At 49.9% G+C, this 18,970-nt stretch overlaps 1 protein-coding gene across 2 annotated transcripts in view; it reads right to left on the bottom strand.

Annotated features, from left to right (window-relative positions):
• The window catches only part of AXIN1 (axin 1), a 261,999-nt gene that overhangs the window by 103,960 nt on the left and 139,069 nt on the right, over window positions 1-18,970 (bottom strand). For both annotated transcript variants that reach the window (XM_086941337.1, XM_086941338.1), the window contains one exon: window positions 15,511-16,067. In XM_086941337.1, coding sequence (XP_086797463.1) covers window positions 15,511-16,067 — 557 coding nt within the window. The remainder of the gene's footprint in view (window positions 1-15,510; window positions 16,068-18,970) is intronic.

Raw genomic sequence — 18,970 nt, 5'->3', positions numbered from 1 at the left:
AATATCAGGTCCGAGGAATTTTTGAGCCCGAGGCCCGCCGAGGTGGGAATCGAATCCTGGTCCCGGGCCAGAGCTCTGCATCAAGGTCTGCCACTCTAACCATTGAGCCACACTTCTCCACTTTAATGCAGAATTCATCAGTCACATTTGTAATGGACTACAGATTAAACAGAAATTCCATGCGGCCCGACACCCCCAGTCCGCTGGGTTGGTCGAGAAGTATAATGGAATACTGAAGCTCAAATTAGCAAAAATTCAAGAAAGTACCGTATTGAAGTGCCCAGATGCTCTGCCGCTGACATTAATGTCAATACGAGTTACCCCACATTCTCGTTCTGGCTTGTCTCCGTATGAGGTCATTTTTGGGCGCCCTGCTAATGTTTGGGGCTTCCCGAGACCCAGACATTTCGTGATATAGAGTATCCTATGGTGACATACTATCTGTATGCTTTGACTAAAGATCTCCATTCTATTCATCAACAGGTCTCAGCAGTCTTGCAGCCCCTGCCGGAGGGTCCCAGACATCGCTTGGAGCCAGGACAGTGGGTTCTGGTCCGTAACTGTTAGCGAAATTCCAGCCTGGATCCCCGTTGGTCTGAACTATTTCAAATCTTGTTGACCACACGGACAGCGGTAAAAGTGAACGGCAAGAAACACCGGATCCATGTGTCACATCTAAAAAACTACCGCTTCCATATGATCAGCGAATCCAGGAACGGGTTCTGACCCAGGAAAGTGAGCGAGTTCCTTGTTTTGTCCCTTTTTCTGACGCCCAGGTAATTGGAGAAGGGCAAAGAGAAGGTGTTCCAGGCTCAGAAGGGGCTATGTCATCAGCGCAAGTGATTGCCCCAGATTCTGTTGCCCCTACAATCGAACAAGAGGCTCACAGTACCCCTGTTTCATAGGATTCATCATCCACTGTTTTGTTCCCTAACTAGGAAGTGCCTGGCCATGCTCGATACAACCTGCGGCCCAGAAAACAACGCGGTACCCCAGGTGAAAATGGTAGGAGATAGGGAAAGACTTGAGTGATAGGATACAGACCTGCTCTACAAATGTCTGTTAGATGCGCTTCTGGGGTACTGAGCGAGACACTGGACTGAACGCGCTGAGAGCCTTCAACATTTGCTTGCTCTGTTCAGAAAGAAAGACTGAATTTCCTACTTAAAGAGGACCATGCTGTTTTTTCTTCAAGGGTTGTGAAAGACCATAACTCCAACGTGAGAAGCTTGCTTTGGTATTGTTTGTGATGAACGATAGGAACCTGCCTGTGAGGCTCTAAACGGACACATGAAAGAAGCACCCTCTGGCAGGTTGGACTGCATTGCCCTAGTTTAATTTTGGACTTTTAGTTAGTATGTATCCTTTTTCTCGTTTCGTTCCTGAAGAGGAACGTCTTTTTGTACCACGCTATTTCACTGCATATATGCCTGTCTTTGCTAGTTGGACCCAACGTGTTAAAATTGCATTTATAGTTATTATAGCGATATTGCTAATCACATTAATGGGAATATTCATATATTCAGAATTTCGCCAACCTATGCATACTGTTTAAGGAATAACTGCCCCACCTCCATAAACATGTGTTTCATACTTTAGCCCCACATAAGGAAAAGCATTGTCAGACTTATGTGAAAAATGTATTAGTTGAAATGCTTCATCAAGCACACAGTGCCCCAATACTACGAATTGTTGGGTGTGTGGTCTTCTACCATCTGTTATGCATAAGCACAAATTATTCATATCCCTACCCTTGTCTCATCTGAGGAGTTGCAAGGCTTGGTTTAAATTACTTTCAATGATGTATATGCATTATACTGTGGATACTCAAAGGTTTTTGGAAAAAGATTATGAAATGATTTTAGCATATATTGAGACTCATCAAGGATTCGACCCCAATGAGAATAATGGAGAAGGAACCTTAGATCCGAATAAATGTATAAATATGTATACAACGCATGAAAATGCTACTTAGTTGAAAAATGAGATTTTGGATTTTGTGGAGTTTAATTTCACTCAGTATTTTCGACATTTTTCAAGACCGAAATGTTACTGAAGATAGGGCTATTCCAGTGCCTATACTAAATAGTACCTCCGCGTCTGTGTTCAGGGAGTAGGGTACGTATCAGTAGGAGAGAGCTGATGTAATTACACTTATCGGTTGCGTACCTTTAGCAGCCCCCCATTGTTAACCCCTCCTAATGTGTATTTTGTTTGTGGAGAAAATGCCTATACTTGGCTTCCACGAGGTTGGACTGGACGTTGTTATTTGTCCTTCCTGTATCCTCCCGTCTATATTGCCCCTTCTAACTATCACAAGGATCACCGCTTAGATAAACGAAGTGTGCTTGTTAGGAGGAATAAAAGGGAGATAGATACTACCGATATAATCAGACATACTCCATTGCAGCATTTTACCGACATTGTAAAAGGGGTGTTTCCCATCTGGGGGCCTAAAATTACCAGTAAAGAAGTACGGTGTTTGTCTAGAGTAGTTGAAGGGGTAATTAACACTACTGCAGGAATACTGACTAACATAATAGTAGAGCTTCAAGCGACCAGACTTGTTTCGCTTCAAAATTGTATGGTTTTAGACGTTATCTTAGCAGATCGAGGAGGAGCATGCCGTGTGATTGGTAGTTCTTGCTGTGTTTATATTCCTGACTCCGCCCCCTCCGTTCATATGGCTATCCAGAAGCTACAGCGTTTGGCTTCCGAAATACATGTAGAGACTGGTACGTGGTCCCTCTCTGGTTGGTTCTGGGGTTTGCGGTCTACTTGGGGATGGAAAATTCTGATAGTACTGGCATGTATAGCCGGTATCATATTCACGTGTTGCCTTTGTGCACAATGTGGACCTGCGTGTTGCTCTTATTGCGCAACTAAACTCACCTCCTCTGTGGCCGGTCCATCCCCAGCAGCAGTAAAGACTCAGTTAGTTCAGCAGGAGGTCAAAGATTTAATGCTGATCGATGAGGGAATATTTGAAGATTGAGCTGTTTTAGTAAGCTACATCATGCTAAAAGTTCTGAGAGATAAAAAATAGATTTCCCATGCATAAGGAGTATCGGACCTATATTATGTTAGCATGATGCATCTACACGTGCCATTTTTTTGCTTGATATATACATAAATCATCTATATGCTTTTGCAGGGAGAAAAACGATTATTCGCTCCTTGCATATTTACTGTTAACAGAGTAGGCCGGGAACCATACAGACGCCATTTTCCGAACCAATGTTCGAACACGGGCTGTATTCATGTGTTAATCACTGGCAGTTGTCAAGCCGCAGTTCATCTGAGTTACTGAGAGCAGCTGAAAGTAGGCGGTTTACTCAACTGTCCAGAGACTCAAGGTCGCATTTGGCTTTGGGGATGATAAGTGCATTCCTGGAAGCGCCATGCCTACACTCCCGGGCACCAAGACGAAAGGGAGTCACCCCTCCTGACCTACCCAGTAATAAATAGTTACGCTTTGAAACTAATCAAGTGTGCCATATATGGTCTTTCCCTGGAGCTCGAGGGCCAACTGGTGTTTTTTCCTTTTACAGTGATTATATATGTTGAACTGCAAAGTATATAACCTCATGTTTGAATAAGAGCCAATAGTCTTCTCCGCGCACCGGATGGGTGAGAGTTGGAGAGGCTCCTCTATAGAGTATTTTGCTTAAATAAACGATTGAACTTTCTTCACTGCCAACTGACTGATTATTTGGTAATGGGATTGGGGCTGTTGGTAGGTACAGCCCTTTATGCTATTATTGTAGTACTTCACAGAGAGAACTCTTACAACCCTAAAATCCCCAAAGGGATTGTCCCCAAGTTAAGGAAGGTGAGGACCTCAAAAAATGGTTCACAGCCTTTGAGAAGGCCTGTGCCTAGACACATGTGAAGCAGTCACACTGGGGAGCATTGCTTTAGAAACTGTTCACTGATGAGTGCAGGGATAGACTCCTGACACTCATTGAGGCAGACACTGGGTCCTATGACCTCATGAAGGGTACCCTGATTGACGGTTTTGCACTCACCACTGAGAAATATAGAATTAGATTCAGGGGGTTTCACAAAAACCTTGGGTCAGTGATGGGTTGACTTTGTAGACTATTCGCACAAGTTACTACTTGTGTAACGATATATCTGTAAGAGACATTAGTTAGTGATAGATTCCTTACCTTAGAATATCCCCAGGCGTCAGACTGGATCCGGAAACTTTTGCGTAGCAATACCCCTGCGCGTCGGTAGGCGTCGTCTGCGGCTCCGCGTCCGTCGTCGGCGTCGTGAGCGCCGGAATGACGTCGTCGGAGTACTTAGACGCCGCCCATGCGCGCTGACGTCAGTTCTGATACACAGTTTTTCCGCGCCAGATACGCAGAGCCATGATAGAACCAACACTGGTGCCATGAAACTAGGGCCCTGAAAGGGGGATGACCTTAACCCTAGATATCGGTTCGCAGAACGGGGAGGATGGGTGGGTCGGTAAGGAATCTATCACTAACTAATGTCTCTTACAGATATATCGTTACACAAGTAGTAACTTGTGCATCTGAAAGAGACACGTTAGTGATAGATTCCTTACCTTAGAATAGATACCCCAGCAATACCAACCCCGGTGGTGGGTCTGCGAACCAATATCACACCAGAAAGTCCTGGAGGACGGAACGGCCAAAGAAGCCATCCCTCCAGACTTGACTGTCCAGGCAGTAGTGTCTTGCGAACGTGTGCAGCGAGGCCCATGTCGCTGCCTGGCAAATGTCCTGTAAGGGGACTCCTCGGCCCAGGGCAGTTGTTGTTGCCGTGGCCCGAGTGGAATGAGCCCGCAACCCACCGGGGGGCTCCTTCCTCGCCATGGAGTAACATGCTTGAATACACAAGATGATCCACCTTGAAATGGTCCTCTTGTGTACAGCCTTTCCCTTCTTCGCGCCCACGTAACCAACAAAGAGTTGGTCATCCACCCGGAATTGGCATGTGTGATCTAGGTAGTAGGAGAGCGCACGTTTTGGATCCAGACGGTGGAGCCTCTCTTCCTCTTTCGAGGGATGCGGAGGCGGAAAGAAGGTGGGCAAAGTGATGGACTGCCCGATGTGGAAGGCCGTGACAACCTTGGGCAGAAAGGAAGGTCGTGTACGTAACACCACCTTGTCAGGATGAACAGATAGGAAAGGTGGAGAAGAAGAAAGAGCCTGGAGCTCACTCACTCTCCTGGCAGAGGTGATGGCAACCAGGAAGGCAGTTTTCAACGTGAGAAGACGGAGAGGACAGTTATGAAGTGGCTCAAAGGGAGCACACATCAGATAAGTGAGAACAAGATTCAAGTCCCACTGGGGCATCACAAAGGGAACAGGAGGAAACATGTGTGTGATGCCCTTCAGAAATCTGCTTACAATGGGGGACTTGAATAAAGAAGGCTGATCAGGAAGCCTTAAGAAGGCGGAAAAAGCAGAAAGGTACCATTTAAGAGTGCCCAGAGCAGAGCCCTGCTGGGCAAGGGAAAGAAGAAAGAGCAGCACTTCCGAAAGGGGTGCAGAGAGAGGATCCACAGCCTTTGCTGTGCACCATGCCACAAATCTGTTCCACCTGCAGGCGTATACCGACTTTGTGGAGGGACGCCTGGCTGCCAGAATGATATCACAGACTTCAGGAGGCAAGTCAAATGGCCTCAACTGTCGCCGCTCAATCTCCAAGCTTGTAGGTGGAGACTGGACAGGTTCGGGTGCAGCACCGTCCCCTGCTGCTGCGACAGAAGGTCCTCCCGAAGAGGCAGACGAATCGGGGGATCGACTGACATGCTGAGTAGCTCGGGATACCAGTATCTTTGTGCCCAGTCCGGAGCCACAAGGATAACCTGGGCCCGGTCGCGCCTGATCTTCTTCAGCACTCTGGGCAGAAGTGGTATAGGCGGAAAGGCGTACAACAGACCGCAGCTCCACTCGCGACGAAAAGCGTCTCCGAGCGAGTGCCGCCTTGGAAATTCCAACGCGCAGAACTGATGACATTGCGCGTTCCCTTCTGTGGCGAATAGATCTAACCAAGGCTCTCCCCACTGCTGAAAGAGACCTTGCGCCACGTCCGAGTTCAGACGCCATTCGTGATCCATCCTGCACCGACGGCTGAGTTCGTCTGCCCTGGCATTCAGAGAGCCTGCCAGGTGTTGAACCACCAGGGTCACGCCCTGATGTTCCAGCCATTGCCATAGGCGCAGAGCCTCCTGGCAAAGGGTCCACGACTCCACCCCGCCTTGTTTGTTGCAGTACCACATGGCGGTGGTGTTGTCCGTGAACACTTGCACTGCACTCCCCCGGACAGAGGGGAGGAATGCTTTCAGTGCTAGACGAATTGCCCGCAGCTCCAGAAGGTTGATATGGAGCCGGGACTCCGCCGGAGACCAGAGGCCTCTGATCTCCGCCTCTCCCATGTGGCCCCCCCAGCCCTGGAGGGACGCGTCCGTCACAACTACGTGCTCCGGGTGGGGTAGGGAGAGGGATATGCCACTGACCCAATCGCGGTCCGTGAGCCACCACTGCAGTTGTCTCGCAGTGCCCTCCGAGATCAAGACATGATCGGACAGGTTGCCCTGATGCTGGGCCCACTGAAACTTCAGGTCCCACTGCAGAGCCCGCATCCGCCACCTGGCGTGATGCACCAGAAGGATGCAGGAGGCCATCAGCCCCAGAAGCCGCAGCGTCAACCTGACCGAGACTCGGGATAACGGCTGGAAGATGGGAACCAGAGCCTGAATATCCCGAACCCGCTGTTCGGGTGGGAAAACCCGAAACTGCGCCGAGTCGAGAACCGCTCCGATGAAGAGGGGCTTCTGAGAGGGACACAGGTGTGACTTCGGCACATTGATGGAGAACCCCAGCAAGTGCAGGAGGTCGGCCGTAGTCTGGAGGTGGGTGACTACTACCTGGGGCGAGCCCGCCTTCAACAACCAGTCGTCGAGGTAGGGGAAGACTGATACCCCCTGCCTGCGCAGATGAGCTGCGACCACCGCCATCACCTTCGTGAACACCTGTGGGGCGCTGGTAAGGCCGAAGGGGAGCACGGTAAACTGAAAGTGCTCTTGGCCTACCGTGAACCGCAGGTAACGCCGGTGGGTTGGCAGGACGGGAATGTGGAAATAGGCGTCCTGCAGGTCCAACGCTACCATCCAGTCTCCCGGGTCCAGGGCAGCCAGGACCTGAGCCAAAGTCAGCATCTTGAACTTCTCATTCCGGAGGAAGCCGTTGACGTTCCGCAGGTCCAAGATAGGGCGTAGGCCCCCTTTGCCCTTCTTGGGCACCAGAAAGTAGTGGGAGTAACATCCACACCCTACTTCTGGCCCAGGAACGCGCTCGATGGCCCTCTTGGCCAAGAGGGCCGTGACTTCCTCCTGCAGAAGTTGCAAGTGATCCCCCGACACACGGTGGCATTGCGGTGGCATGGATGGAGGGGATGCCTCAAAGGGGAGGGAGTAGCCCCTTCGGACAATCTGCAGCACCCACCTGTCCGAAGTGACTGTGCGCCAGTGGGAGAGGTGATGGTGAACCCTGCCTCCCACAGGCGTCACATGGGCCTGAAAACTCGGACTAGGAAGGTTTTGAGGCAGGCGCTGCTGAGGGAGGTGTGGACTGGCCTCGCCGTGGTCCCCGAAAGCCGCCACGGCGGTTTCAACGTCCGCCACCGCGCTGTTGGACATTCTGCGGTGCGTGGCTGACGGTACGTGGTGGGGCGCCCCTTCCGTGGCCACGAAAGGAGCGAAAGGCACCCGATTGCTGGCGTGGGGCTGTGAGGCCCAAGGACTTGGCCGTAGCCCTGGAGTCCTTGAAACGTTCCAGCGCATGGTCTGCCTTGTCGCCGAAGAGGCGACGGCCATCAAACGGCATGTCCAGGAGTGTGGCCTGGACATCGGCCGAGAAGTTGGCGGACCTCAACCAGGCGTGGCGTCGAACCGCCACTGTCGTTGCCATCGCCCTGCCCAGTGAATCTGTTGTATCCAGCCCACACCGGATAGAAAAGCGTGCTGCATCTCGGCCCTCCGCAAGGGCTTGGCCGAGTTTAGCCTGGACCTCCTCCGGGCATCGTGGCAGCACCTCCGTAACCGTGTCCCACAGAGTGTGGGTGTAGCGGCCCAAGAGACAGGCGGCATTCACAGACCGCAGCCCTAAGCTAACAGACGAGAAAACCTTCTTCCCGAACTGTTCGTATCTCTTGGATTCCCTGTCGGGCGGGGCCGACGGGAATGCGGTCTGGGAGTTTGAGGCCTGGATGACCAGACTCTCGGGGGTGGGATGGGTGGACAAAAAGCATGGGTCGCCCGGGGCCGGGCGGTAGCGTCTGGCCACGTTCCTATCCACAGGCGGGCCTGTGGCGGGCTTGGACCAAGTGCCCACAAGAACGTCACACAAGGCCTCGTTGAACGGCAGCAGGGGCTCCACGGAGCTGGACTGCGGTTTGAGGACCTCAGTGAGGAGATTAGTCCTCACGGCCACAACGGGGAGCTTAAGGTTTAAGGCCTTAGCTGCCTTCGTCAACACTACGCTATAAGTAGAACCCGCCTCCGAAGCCAAAGTCGGAGGTGAGGTAAATCCAGTGTCTGGCGATGTGTCAATACCACTGGCCTCCCCAAGCTCATATGTCCAGTCCTGCTGTGACTGGCAATCTAGTGCCAGAGGGTCCTCGGACCCCTCCCAATTTTCCTCGTCACCTGTGTCCTGGAAACAAGGATTAGCAGACAGGGCCTCCTCGTGGAGATAAAATTCCCCAAAGGCTGTCGGAATCGGCGCCCAGCGGTGCCCTTCCGGCGCCTGAGTAGGACCGCAGGAAACATTGGGGGCGGCAACCACAGTGGCCGCCGGGGGCGACACCCGTAGGGACGGCGCCGGCGAGGTCGTAAGGTCGACCGGCGAGGTCCCGGATCCGGAACCGGATCCGGCGAGGTCCTGCGGCGCCGAGACCGAAGTCGCCAGCGGCGTCGGAGCCGAAGCACCCGACGGCGTCGGTGCCGAAGCGCCCGACACGGAAGGACCTCCAGACGGAACCGCTCGGCCCGAAGGCGCCACGGGAACCGACTGAGGAGGGAGGGCCCTCATGGCCATGAGGTACCTCTCGACCTCCTCCGGCGTCGCGCCGTGCCCAGGGACCCGAAGATGTGGGGCAGGCGGCGACGCTTGCGACTCCCGCGGAGCCGCGTGGGCGGTGTCGCCCGAGGCCCCGGCCGCATCGTGCGAGCGTCGGGCGGGTCGGAGGAACGATGACGTCGCTTCGACCTCTCATGCCTCTTATCTGAGGACTTGGAACCAGACGATCGGTGTCCACTTCCGGAGCTTCGATGACTCCGACCTCGCGACCTGTCCCTCGACCTCCCGTGGGACTGGGACCTGGAGCGGCGCGGGGCCGACTGCCTCAGCTCGAGACTCTTGCGGGACCGCTCCCGCCTAGCCTTCGACGTCAGGGCCCGGCAGTCGGAGCAGGTCCGATCGTCGTGGTCGAGGCCTAAGCACTTCAGGCACCGGCGATGGGTGTCCGTGACCGACATGAGTCGATCGCACTTCGAGCAAGGCTTGAACCCGGGCATCCCTGGCACCGATAGAGTCGAGAACTCGACAAAAATGAGAGATCAAAAGATCAAAAAAGTTCAGTCAAAAATTGACTGGGGGTAGAGCTTCTTCCGGATCTGCGCTAGCTGGCGCGGAAAAAAGAAGAACTGACGTCAGCGCGCATGGGCGGCATCTAAGTACTCCGACGACGTCATTCCGGCGCTCACGACGCTGACGACGGACGCGGAGCCGCAGACGACGCCTACCGACACGCAGGGGTATTGCTACGCAAAAGTTTCCGGATCCAGTCTGACGCCTGGGGATATTCTAAGGTAAGGAATCTATCACTAACGTGTCTCTTTCAGATAGTGAAAACACTAGATGGCTGGTTAACTAAAGCACATGACTATGCTGGGCTTTATAATCTGTTTATGAAAACATACATTTTAAGCAATTGCATCTGTAAGACCTAAGTCCAATTTCTCCCCAAGAATTGGGAAAGTAGGCAGACCACAAGGTCCAGACAAGGGTGAGCAAGACTAACAGTGGTGGTGCCAATAGAAAGGGGTTACAAAACCACCCCAGGGAAAGTGGGTGAACAGCCTAAGGATAACAGTAAAGAGTCTTCTAAAGGCACCGAAAAGCCTGAATAGGGTGGGTCCCAGAACACTTAAAAAAACCCAACAGTGGGTACAAAGGTAAAAACTTTGATCCCCAAAAGGCCTGGAAGAACACATGTAAACGGTTAGAGCACAAAACTGTAGACTCTGCCTGTCTCAAAAAGAATCTCCCTAGAACTTCTCCAGCTAGCACTGGTATGACAAGTCTCCAGGTGGGCTTAATAGTGTGCCCAGAGCAAATCGGGGTTCACACTGAAGATATTTTAGTCTCCGAGGGTGGGGTCGATTTGGCCACTCTTGCTGTCTGGCACCCTAATATGAAAAATACCCTCTGATGAGAATCAAGAAGCAGAGAGTGGACCACTCCCTGACCTCCTCTCTTACAACCCTAAAGGTGGGTCGGTAGATGGAGGTGTCTACTCAGACACCTTCTCTGCCCAACAGCAGGCTGTCTGCTGGCAAGCCCTGCAACAGTATGATGGGCTCTTCTCCTTAATCCTTGGAAAGACACATTGGTGTACCCATGATGTGGACACTGGAGACAGCTTGCCTGTCAAAACAAAGATCTATTGACAGTTTGACTAAGTTAAGGAGAGCATCAAAGCGAAAGTAAGCAAGATGCTGGAGTTTGGGGCTATTGAACCCTCTGACAGTCCCTGTGTCAGCCCAGTGGTTTTGGTCCCCGAGCCTCGCCCACAGGGTGGAAAGAGAGAAATGAGGTGTAGTGTGGACTATGGAGTTCTCGCAGAGTGTGTCATTCTTATAGTAACAGCTGCTTTAATTGCTTTGTATCATAGCTTTTCCCCGTCAATTACTTACAGTACTGGGGATTATCATCATTTAGGTTCACAGGTATTTTATGTTCTTGATAAACACACATGGTGTTTGCTGCTGTTTAAGATAAGTTGAAACACCAAGGTTAAATATGAAATTGTGATATACTTGGTTTCCTCTTTCCATTTGCTAGTGTGTTGTTTTCACCTTAGTTTTCGGTCTGTAACGTAATTAGGGGTCATATACTAGCATTTACATTTTTTTGTAATATTTCCTTTTTTTCCTGTAACGTTGGGTTTTTTATTTTTGTTAATCATATCATGTGATTTATTCTTACACGTTGCTTTTTCAAGTTTGTCTTGTTTTCGTTACCTCTCTTTGCAACTTCTTTTTCTATGATCTAATTTTCCATACTCTCATGTAATTTATCTCTATAATATTGCTATGCATTATCAACAGCGTCAGTTAAATAGGTGCCATATGGCCCTGATGAAGAGTCATGTTGTGAAACATGTGTTGGCCTATGACATGTCTCGCATCGTCTCCCTGCTCCCGCGGCCCTATCTCACCCATTTAAGCAAGGTGCAGCCCTCAAAAGTTAGGAGGTAAATCGGGATACATCTCCGGCCCAACAGCGTTTGGTAATCCAGTGAGGGGCCAGAGGGTTAAGGCATCGACGATTCCAGGCTGGAGACAAGCGCCATGCGGAGTGTGAAAATGGCGGACTACTCCCGATCTAGCGGCAGCGATCAGCGATCAGCGATTGGTGCCCGAGAGCAGCAGAACTGCCCGATCCTCGGGTCTATCCAGGGACCAACTCACACGATGGATGGCAGTGAGGTTTCCGCTGGGAACCAGAGGCTGAATCCAGCGTAGCGGGCCGAGAGCTGGCCTGCGATGGAGGGCCTGGGTGGCCTGGTGCCTGAAGCGGAGCTCTGAGCTGGGGAAGCAGGGCTGAGGCCACACAGAGAGGCAGCAGTGGTGGGTACCCCTAGTGTGGCGGCTGGCACCGGGGATCCACCGCCGATTTGCCCGGAGAAAACAACAGACTCCGAAGCCTATCCCCAGGCAAGGAACAGCAGGGTCAGTAGAGAAGACTCGGGAGGTCAGAAGCAGAGACCCTTGTTGAGCGCAGCTGAGCTCCTGCAGCAGAGGACTGAGGCAGGTCAGAGAGAGTGGCGCCCTGGTAGGAGTCTCGGGGCCACACGTGGGGGAGCAATTGGGGCCCGTTAGCGACATCATGGCCACCTGAGCAGTAGCAGAGCAGGGCAGGGAGCACCATAGTTCAGTCTGAGCGACAGAGGGTGACCAGCACCGGCTTCAGACAATGGAGCTGGGGACATCCTGCGCAGAACGCCCCGGTGACTCCGAGGAGAGGAACCGGTATGCCGTCACGGAGCAGCGGCCAGAGCTATCGACTGGCGCTCCCTGGAAACCCGCACACAGGAGCAGGGGCCTCTTGGTGGGTTGACGGAGCTCGGAGTACGGAGCATGGGCGGACCGGGCCCACAGCAGCACCTTTGGGGACACCTAGAGGCTCATAGCCAGGCGGCAGAAGCAACACAGGCGCAGGGGTTTAACAGCCCACGCGGCCCTAGCCAAGGAACGTAGAGGTGGAATTTGGGACAGGGCCCCCACTACCTGAGGAGGCACGGAGACTGGAGCCCAGCTGCCAGAAGCTAGGCACACCCCAGGAATGAGGTCTTTGTGGAGGAATTAGCGCCAGAACTTCGGAAGTCCCTGACAATTTAGTGGCACACCAGCCAGACGCTTCGGCTGGCATTGGCGGGGCTAGAGGGGAGGCTTTGCCTGAGGTCCCCAGTGCGAAATTGCTCACACCGATTAAAGGCCTCACTGTGTAGAGTGGGGAGCAGCCGATCCGTGAGATCAGGTGCCCCTGGCCAGGGTGTGGAGGTGTCGGACACAGCGGCAAAGACACGGACAAGAGACGATAGGACCACCGGAGACATGTGGCAGTGGAATATCAGAGGCTGTAACTTCACCGCCTGGGTGCCTGACCCCTACGAAGCACGGATGTCTACTCTGAGGGGTAAGAAAGATAGCACTCTCAAAGACATGTTACCTAAGCCTGCAGAGGCGGGGTCAAAGAGGACGTGTCCCCCCCTGTGAAGACCCACCAACTCGACCCTGGGAATGGAGATACCCCAATCACATGCTCCTTCCTGGAGTCGTTGTTCAACACCCTACGGGAGGGCTTCCACACCCTTAAAAGTGAGGTCGCTAGCGAAGTGAGGGAGATCCGACAGGACATGGACATGGACGCGATAGGCAAAAGAGTTGTCGCCGTGGAAGACCAAGAACAAACCCGGGATGAGGAAATGACAATACTTCAACACGAGGTGATACGCCTGAGGGAGCAGCACCTGGACCTCCAAACCCACACGGAGGGACACGAAAATCACTCTATGCGAAACAACATAAGACTGAGGGGGGTGCCTTCAGATGCAGAAGGTACGGACATAGTTCACTTCCTACAGGAACCCTTCCAGGACATTTTGGGAGTCGAGTCCTCCATGGAGATCCGTATTGATCGGGCACACAGAGTGGGGTTGAAGACACGGGCACCAGCGCCCACCAGATATCCTTGCTTTTCTTTCATACTACCCCCTTAAAGAATGAATTCTTCGGGCGGCTAGAGCGAAGCGACCAATCAAGTATATGGAACACTCCATTGCCCTTTACCAGGACTTAGCGGCTAGCACTCTACAAAAGGGGCGGAAATTCAAGGAAGTCACTGCCCACCTCCGGGACAAGTGTATTGCTTACTCATGGGGTCATCCATTTTGCCTGATCTTTAAATGGGCCGGCAAGCTTCAGCAAATCAGTTCCCTCACTGAAGCCTGCAGGTTGGTTGGTCTCTCCTCTTCAGGACTGGAGGAGTCCGCTAGCCCAGCATGCTGCCCTGCAAGACCATTCTGGTACAAAGTTGGGAAGAAACGCAATCTGGTGGGCTCCCTGGGGCCTGACCCCGACACCATAGCGCAGGAGCGACAAGCAGCTCTGGATACCGTTCTGGACACCGTGCCACAGGATAACCCATGATTCCTGGAGGGCCTGCAATATAAATGTGAAAAATGGCGGGCAGGGGGGGGGGGGTTTGCTGGGGGTGGGGAGTCTTGGACCAAGATATGCCCCTATCTCCTTCCTTTTCCAGAGACCCGCGATCACATGAGGCTGGCAATGGAGATATGCATAATATCAGCCTCCGTGTCTTTAATAAAATCATGATTTTCTTCACACCTAGCTGTGGAAAAACAGAATTTTCTACTATGGAGGATTTTCATTCCTGAGACCGTGTTTGCCTGAGCTTTTCTGGTGCCGAAAGAATGTCTTTCAGTATTGTATTGGTTTACCCAATGTCTATGAGAGTTGTGTCCTCGACAACAGAATCCTAACTGTTCCCCCTGTGCTTCCTTAGCATTCTCTAAGTAATCAGATTTCCCCTTCACTGAATGAATTGTATTCTGTAAAGCTCTACCCTTTTTAACTGTGCCATGGCATTGCATGCCCACCTTTGTTTCTCTCCGATCTTCAGTTAAAAATGCCCACAGGCCTTACAAGTCTCAGACTTATTGGTATTTGGAACAAGTATTTTCTACCTTGTGATCTTTGTCTGTGCAAATCTTTAGTGTCACTTTGGGCAGAATTTAAATTCTATCACGCTTACTTAAAAAGTACTGAGAAGGCTAGAGTGGAATAGCACCACCGAAAGGTAGTCTCCTACCCTACTTCAGTTTAAATATTCCCACAGAATAAATGTGCTCCTACACTCGGTCTTCAATGTAGATTACTCAATTCTGCAGATCCTAGGCAGCTAAAAGATGTCCAAGAGCACTTGTGTTTGCTAGAAAAAGTACAATAATGTAATTTAACATGGCATATTTAGCCAAGACATGGCCTGCTTCTATGCACCTCAAACCTGTATACGTATTGTTTGTAAGACACAAATATCTAATGCAAAGCTTGGTTCTGCTACTGCACTGAGCTATAGCCCAGGGCCTTCTGCACTCTCAACCCCGAATGCTACACCTCATTGGAAACCCAAACAATGGGCTATCCTGTTGCACAGAGAATCCAAGGAATTGCCTCACCTCTCACCTTGTACATGCAAGCATCCAAGCCATGTCTCTGCTTAACATACTTGTAGACCACAGAACCATTTGAATTCCTTATTAAGCTCTGCACACGCACATCTAATGCATACCCTCACTTGTAGTTTAGTGAGTCATAATGAATGATATTCTATCTCTGCACAAATATACACTCAAGTTCTAGCTCTACATTCAACTGAAGACAAAATATTCCTGGAAGTGTTTTCCATATACATATAAATTCACCTATTACTCTAGAGAGCAATGGCAACCAAAGATTTGTGTCCCTTTATTAACCTGCATACTAAAGCTCTGGTACTTTTAACCACTCAGTTACAGCCCAAAAGTAAACCCATGCATAAGCATACCGCAAGGGTAGTCCTTTACTGAATGGATATATATTGCCCTGAGACAACTCTAAGAAATATTTATCTTCATAAACATGTAACTCTGAGGGCCTAGGATTTCCAGAACAGATGCACTCACCTATAGCAAAGAGATTCCATAGGGTTTGGCGCTAAGCCCATGCTCTCTACATAGTTCCGTGATTTTGTTGCATAGCTGTGCGAGTCTGCATTCCATGGAAAGCTGCCCTGTAGTCTCTGCGCACCTTCCACTTCCATGAGTTCCTTGGGCTTTACACTGTTGTGGTGGTGAACATGGTGGTAGACATGTTTGTGATGGTACATGCTACCCACATCCAGCTTGACACCAGATTTTGTAGTGTGCTTCCCATGTCCAGGAGGTATTGTTCCAGACATCCCTGGGAACAATTTTAAAAGTGGTCCATTGTCCGGGGAATGTGGTTTTGGGGAGTGACGGCCGGTTCCAGGGGACTGGCATCCAGGGGTTTTCATGACACGTTGCACATGCTCATCAAGGATGGCCTCTGGGTTCTCTTCATGAGCATCTCGCATCTGCATTCCAGTACACCCCATTTCTGAGTATCGAGGGTTGTAATGATGCAGAACTGGGCCTGGAAGAAACTTGTGGCCCACTATCAAATGTCCTGATGAGATGTCACCATCTTCGCCTTCTTCTTCCTGCAGAGAAAGATAAACAAAAAATAGTATCATTGGCACATGTGATTCAATACAGCACCCAAGGCTAACCATCAAATGATAGAACGCTGGAAAAGGAGTAAAATATGACACACAAAAAAAGGATACAAACATCTTTATGTATGTTGTTAGTGGACAACTGTATATCATTATCAACTTGTGGGAACCAATCATGTCTGCATTTTGTGACTGCGGAAGGGCACTGACAGTGATAACAGGAAATAGCCTATGAGTAACTATCAGCAAAAAGTAAAGTTTACTCTACTACGACATTCTTTCTATTACCCCACATATCTGACAAGTAAAAGCTTGGACTATGCCAGACATCCCATTAGCCCTGGTAGAGTGTACAAGGACTTTTGAAGATGTTGGCCTCCAATCAAAGGGTAACCATGGGTAATCTATGATGCTACAGATCTGCGAATAGTAGCCTTAATAACCGCTCAGCCAACATCACTGACTCCAACTGTCACCAAAACATGTCGGATCAATGCAGGTACCAGTTGTGTGAGCATAAGGTGGGCCTTAGGAGCACATTATCAAATGTCTCCCCAGTGAAGGATGAATAGGGCTCAAGGAAAAAACTTCAGAACTCCAGTAGCACCTTCAGTGCAGATAGGATGAGGTGTGCGCTTCATCCTACCACTATAGAAAATCGTGAAAGATTATGGGTTGTAGAGTGTTTGCAGCTCACATTCAGTTTCATTTGCAGATGTAAGCAGAGAAGTACACAATAGAACGGCATTCCAAGCACAATATACATAGACTAGGGCTAGCTATTCCAGACTATCAGGGGCATGATGCCTAGGGTGTAAAGTGGGAGTCTTGCATCACAAGCTAGGAACATGGAGTTAAACAATGGTGCAACCTCAGCCCAACCCTGGAAGTCTTTCTTTTACTGGCTTGCCAAAACTGCTAAATCTGAGGGCCAATATTTGATGCTGACTACCTCTCTCTCTACCCCTTGCTCTAAATGCACTACACTCTACTGCAATGTACCCACTCGCTAATACACAGCAGTCAAAGAATATGAAATCCAAGGGTGGAATTTGCAGGACTACACCGCTTCAGTTTTTCCTCACCCAGAGATAGGCAGAACCGTAATACTTCCCACACACTCACTCAAACACTCTCCTTAACAATTTAAGATTCTAAAATCCTGGCACAAACGAGGCAAGGGTTTTAACCCTGCACTGACTTTTTACCGACTCTGTCACTCTCCAGTAGAAGTCCAGGATACTGCAATCCTCAAGGGAAAGGGTTTGTGTGCACTGCATCGTTGTACATATACTGAATATGCTCAAGTGCACATTAATTCCCATATCAGGCCCAGCCCTTGTTGGGTTAAAGGCATAGGGAATATACTTTCAAAATCATCATGGAATCTTAACCTCTGGTGGCTTAGCACACTCTAAGGTATTTCTGTTCCAAAGTCTTCAGCATCCTTTAACTTGGACCTTGGGAAATGACAGAGTACAACTACTCGCTAAAGATACATTCCATTATCTCCCTCCTCAGATGTTGGGCTTGCAGGCAAATGTTTCAACTAAGGAGAGGCAGTTTGATTGGTCTCTGTACATATGTACAGATATGGAAGGGTAGGGGCGTTAGGTTGGACTGCCTTTTACTGCCAGATAAACGCTAGGACATAGTATCCCACTAAGAGCCCACATTTAAGTATAATACCCTAATGACCTAACTACGGTCACCAGACAGACACTCATATACACACATTGATTCCATTACCCTCCCTTTAGATCAAGGGTACTCACAAAGATTTGCCCAGAGGCCACAAAGTACGGTAAGTAGTGTGCCCGAGGGCCGCACTGATGCCCTGCAGGGTGGTGGAAGGGGGTCTGGGTGGGTCATGGATTGTGGAAATAGGTTCAAAAACATGTTATATAAACAGTGAAGCATTTCTTTGCAGGTTAATAAATGCTTGCCTATTTAACATTTTTTCTAAATAGTAGTGCTAGCAAATAAACAGCAGCTGGTGCTGCTGTTCAACAAGGGGGCCTCATTTAAAGGTCAAGAGGGCCACAAGCGCCCCCCCCCTCAGACCGTACTTTGAGTATCACTGCTATAAATCAATCTTATCTTTTTATTACATATACACAAGCCTACTAACCACACCGGAAAGAATGCACAGTTTAAAAAGGAACTTCAGCGCAGTATTAATGGTTGAAGTGACACACATATAGGGACCTACTGTATACATATGGACACATGGCCATAGGGGAGCCTAGATAAAACAAAATTACATGTTTGATATGTTATTTCTCATCTTCTTCTTAGTCATTTCTACAACAGGTACAACAATCAGTATACAGGCCCCAAATGCTGGGAGAATATTACATTTGTACTCCTTAATGCTGTACTGCCTGGAGAGCAAAAGTGTAGACTCCAGTCCTCAGCACAAAAAGGGTCTTTGAAGGGACACACTACAGTTGACATTTCAAAAGAAGACAACAAACAAACTCATCCGTAAGCCTGAGGCGTTATCAGGAAGATCTGATTATGTATTTTAACTCAAAATACTTCGCCTTTTAAATACGAAAGCAATCAAAATCTCCGGAAAATCAGGGACCTCAGCTAGTTAATATATGTACACAGAGGAATTCCGGGAAGTTATGTGATTACGTACACAATCTAGACCAACCAGCCTCTTCTATTACAATGAACTCTGTGTCAGGTCACATTTAGGAAGGGTGGCATAAAGAATTTTATGGAGACAAAAGCCTGAGTAAAATCACATAATTAATATGGGCAAATAATCAATCAAGGGGGCTTTCGGACCCGACCTGGCTTTGAAAATATTTTTAATTGGGAAGGTTTCTTTCAGATGCTAAATAAATTTAAGCTAGGGTAGACACACTGTGTCCCGA

The sequence above is a fragment of the Lissotriton vulgaris genome, chromosome 10 (genome assembly GCF_964263255.1).
Source record: "Lissotriton vulgaris chromosome 10, aLisVul1.2, whole genome shotgun sequence".
Taxonomy (NCBI): Eukaryota; Metazoa; Chordata; class Amphibia; order Caudata; family Salamandridae; genus Lissotriton; species Lissotriton vulgaris.
The sequence above is the reverse complement of the archived record's forward strand: the minus strand, read 5'-3'. Positions and strand labels throughout refer to the sequence as shown.